This window comes from Calidris pugnax, unplaced genomic scaffold (genome assembly GCF_001431845.1).
Source record: "Calidris pugnax isolate Ruff unplaced genomic scaffold, ASM143184v1 scaffold181, whole genome shotgun sequence".
Taxonomy (NCBI): Eukaryota; Metazoa; Chordata; class Aves; order Charadriiformes; family Scolopacidae; genus Calidris; species Calidris pugnax.
Window position 1 is genome coordinate 456,146 of NW_015090976.1, and position 4,388 is coordinate 460,533.

Here is a 4,388-nt window from a genome sequence, read left to right on the forward strand (position 1 = left end):
GAACTGCCTGACCAGTTCAGGGCATGGTGATGATGTAAATTCAACTGCACTGGCTAAAAGGCACTGTGTGTCTAAAGTGATACTGGGGGAAGTTTTTGGTTTTGATTGCTCTGTGTCACAGTGCCTACTTTCCATTGTTACTGCTTTTTTGGGAAGGAGCATGAGGTTTAGAGTACTGTTCAGTGTAAACGTGATCCAAGTAAGAGAACAGATACAGGAAACAAAGGAGCAAGTTCTGCTGAAAAGGGACTTTGGATCTGGAAGAAAGAGTTTGAGGTTTCAGGTTCCTCCATTACTTCTGTCTAACATGGCTAGAAACTGTGAAAGGGAAAAACTTGCTGATCTGTGATTTCTGATGTGGTACTCATTTGGATTGTTTAGTCTTTTTTCTTTTTTTTTTTTTTTTAATCCTGTCTCCCTTACTTCACACAGAATTACGAACGACTACAGCTGATGAATGAGGCATTTGCAAAGCATAATAAAATGAGGAAAGAATGTGAGAATGGAAGAGGTACTCTGGAATTGAAAGTTTTTTTTGTTTGTTTGTTTTATTGTGGGTAAAAAGGACATCTTGCTGTTTGCTAGTACGTTTTCTTTGTCTCCTTGTTTTCAGTTTGAGTAAAAACTACCCCTTAACATTTTATGCTTTAATTTTGGGGAGAAGAACTAAAACCTAGTTCTTGCACCCTTCCTTGTGCCCCAAAGACACCTTGAGTATTCATTCCCTTTTTCTGCTCAGCTAAACATTATTTCAGAATACATGCTTGGCTGGAAAGTGGGAAATGCAGTCTTTTAAGGCAGAGGAGAGGTTTGGGTGAAATTCTAACCCATCTGTGTTAGCATGGTAAACTAATCTGTGAGTGATAGCTGGGAAATAATCACCTGATGAACCTTCATAACTCACCAGGTAGGGTGGAGAGAGGCAGTTGTGGCTCTGAAGGCCTATTCACCTCGTTCACATAATTGTGGAACTTCTCCATGGCTGAAATTAAAGTTTTCTTGGTTTTTGTTTTCTGCAGGAGTTGTGCTGGGTTTATACTACTTAGTTCCTTTGCATTTGGGCTCACTGTTGCAAGATGAAAGCGATGAAGGACTCTTAGATCAAATATTTGGGAAATGTTTTTGTATGCTACAATATGAATCTTGTTTTTTAGTAGACTGTCACTTATCTGTCCTGCTGCTGCTATTAGAGCTTCCAGCTATCCAGACCAGAAGAAGCAGAAAAACAGGAAATGCTGCTGTTGATGATGCAGTATTCGCATTTACTTGACAGGATTTGATCGTCATCTTTTGGGTCTCCTACTCATAGCCCAGGAGCAAGGACTGCCAGTGCCAGAGCTTTACATGGATAATGCCTTTACAGCCAGGTATTTTGTATTCTTGTCCTGGGGGGAGATTGTATCCCTCGATACCAAGGATTTTGTTAGATTGGCCTCTTGCGTGCAGATTTCTTCATCTCTAGGATAAAGTCACTTTTTTTGTGAAACTTGTTTCAAATTACCCTTAAAAGTGCTGGGTTTGTTTTGTGTTGTTTTACAGTGGAGGAGGTGGGAATTTTGTTCTTTCAACTAGTCTGACTGGCTACACCAGGCTCAGTGGGTCTGCGCTCCCGATGGTAGAACACGGCTATGGCTTTTTTTACTCAATCAGAGATGACAGGTAAGGCTATAATTTTGTTTTTGAGCATGGTTCTGTCTGTCACAAACGGGGAAGGGCAGCTAAGAACTAGAATACAGAAAGGAAAAGACAAAAGAAACATGGCTGAACGTGTCAGGAAAGGTTAAGTGAGGTTCCTGGGAACGGAGGCATTGACAGTCTGGGAAAGCACGTGTGGGAGGAAGGACCAACAGTGGAGGTGAAATGGGCACCAAGGTACTGACAATAAGCCAAAAGGAAAGCGTGGGGAAGGTGAAAGAAGAGGGGGACAAAAGAAGGTAACTTACTTTAAAATAAACTTTCATTTAGAGATCATTAAATGTAGCATGGAAAGATGTTTTTTAAGAAGTAGCGATTGACTGAGAGAGAGCAGATAGCGATGGCTGGTGTGCGCTCCTGTGCCCTTCGGCAGCAGCACACACATCTCCTGACTCGAGCCAGAACTCCTTTAGTAACAAGGAGAGGCTGAAAAATTTGGCTTGACTTCTCATAAAATGGTAGGATTTGAAAACATCCAATTTTGGCTTATTGGTCTTATGTCAAAAATTACTGCTTCTTTATCAAATCTAATAAACTACTTTGATTATAATGTGTTGAGATAACTTGCTGTTTTGTGATTTAGGTGTAATTTGAATGACTTCTTTCTAAAGCTAAAAATGGACTGTGTGCAGATTTGATTGTTTGAGAATACAAACTATTTATACTTTGATCTATGGCTCTGTTAAAATAAATAGAACCAGATAAAGATTTAGCTTTTATGAGGTAGACAGAAAACAGTACTTTAAACTTGTTGCACAGAAGAAATATAATTCACGGTATTTTCAAATATAAGTGAAAGGCTATGCCACTGCATGTAGAAATGGGTATTTAAATCAAAATACCTAGTTTCAAGGTGTGTTAATGTTATTACTTATTGCAGGCACTAGGGATCTGAGTCTTTTTTTTTGAATGTTGGGACGTAATGTTTGTGTGACAATTTTTGCTTCAGGATTTGTGTCTGTAGTTTCACATTTCAGGGCAATTTGTGTGATTCTTATCCTAGACCATGACAATTAAGAGTGGTAACTTCATTGTTTGCTATATTGGTAGGATCCTTATTACCTGTTCTTCTTGGAAGTCGTGTCCCGAGACTGATGCAGAAGTGCTGTGTAGAACCGCGTTCCAGTGCTTTCAGGACATGCTGCAGTTGACAGTCGCAGCTCAGCTGTGAGGTTGACAATGATGTAAAAGCCTTTGCAAGTTCATGAGTTACACGTAGTACTTATAAATAAAATGCTACTCAAGAGTACTGTTATATTCAGGTTAAGACATCTAGTGATCTATGTGAAGTCTACCTATTTTTATGGGATTTACTGTGGTAACGGTATCCTTTTAAGAGTAATGTAGCCATTTGCAACAACAATGCAAGCAGTAGTACCTTATCTATGTAGAACTATGCAAAAATAAAATATGCCTCAACAATGCAAATGTACTTGAGAGAAGGGGTGTTAGAAGGGAGGAATTTATGGGAGATTTGTATTTATGATCTTAGTAGTAACAAGTAGAATACTCTGTAGTTCACTGATAGTGTTTATGCCAGTGGAGCACTCAACTGCAGACTGAAGGTAACCACACCATCTCGTAGGTGACTATGCTTCCTTTCATAGTGGTTGATGAAGTAGAAGGGTTGCCTCCATCAGGCTGTATGTTATTTTCTAAGTAATCTTTCATTTTTGCTATTGGGATTATGCCAAATAAACGTATTTGTGAATGGGGATGTTCCCGCTGCACTCGTTGTATGAGAGCACTACAATCTGAAGTATTTTGAAGAAGGAGCTCTCAATAATAAAGACAGAAAGCAGTGTATGAGTTCCAGATTCCTCAGAGTTTTCATCTTTTGGTGAACTGTGAATATCTGCTGCTTTACACTAATAATACTTTATAAAAGTAAGCACTGAATGCAGTTTGATACAATTCTCAGGATTTTAAGACTTGATTCTTCTGTTTGAGCAGCTCTGTATCGTCCTGCCATAGAAATAAAATTCTTCTAAAAATCAGCTTTGTGTTGATTGATTGATTTATGGGTGTACTGTTCAATGCCTAGCAAGTAAAGCTTGTGAAAGAGAGATGATGTTGGGGACAGATGAACTTGAAATAGAGATTCTAAAGTGCAGATTGTTTTATCTTTTCTCTGCTTTTTGGAGTTGAGATAATAACCCACTCTTTCTCAGATATTTTTTGAAATATCTTGGTTAGTGAAATGTGTCTTTATGATGCTGTGAGAGAGAATTTATATTTTTTAAAAAAAAAAGTAAAAATAATCAGGCATAGCTTGGTTCAAAATCCTAATCTATCTGATAAGTTAGAACATTTTGCCTTTCCATTGGGGTAGTAAACCTGGTTGCAACAGTGACAAGGACACTCATTTCAAACAGCCTGAAATCTGGTGAAGTGTGTAATTTTGCATTTATTTGCATTTATTTTCCACACACCTACCCCTGCCCCTGGGGATTTCTGGGAGCATAGAAATACTGGCAGAAATATGGAAAAAGGAAAACTATTTCAGCAAGTGTGTTATTGAGAAAATGTGATTCAGTCACTGGTGTAAGCAGAATTGCCTGTTCAGGTGGGAGGGTCTGTGCCTTGCCTGGAGGAACTGGAGACTGACAGAAGTGTCTACCCAGAGAAAACTAAATTAAATTCTGTGAGCTGTTAGAGCTGCTCGTTGTGTGCTGTGGATGCCTGAATTCATG

At 38.9% G+C, this 4,388-nt stretch overlaps 1 protein-coding gene across 1 annotated transcript in view; it reads left to right on the forward strand.

Annotated features, from left to right (window-relative positions):
* The window catches only part of CROT (carnitine O-octanoyltransferase), a 25,444-nt gene extending 21,752 nt beyond the window's left edge, over window positions 1-3,692 (forward strand). Inside the window, exons 16-17 of the mRNA XM_014952963.1 lie at window positions 1,540-1,659; window positions 2,746-3,692. Of these exons, the coding sequence (XP_014808449.1) occupies window positions 1,540-1,659; window positions 2,746-2,866 (241 nt within the window). The 3' untranslated portion in view covers window positions 2,867-3,692. The remainder of the gene's footprint in view (window positions 1-1,539; window positions 1,660-2,745) is intronic.
* Window positions 3,693-4,388: the final 696 nt, after the last annotated feature.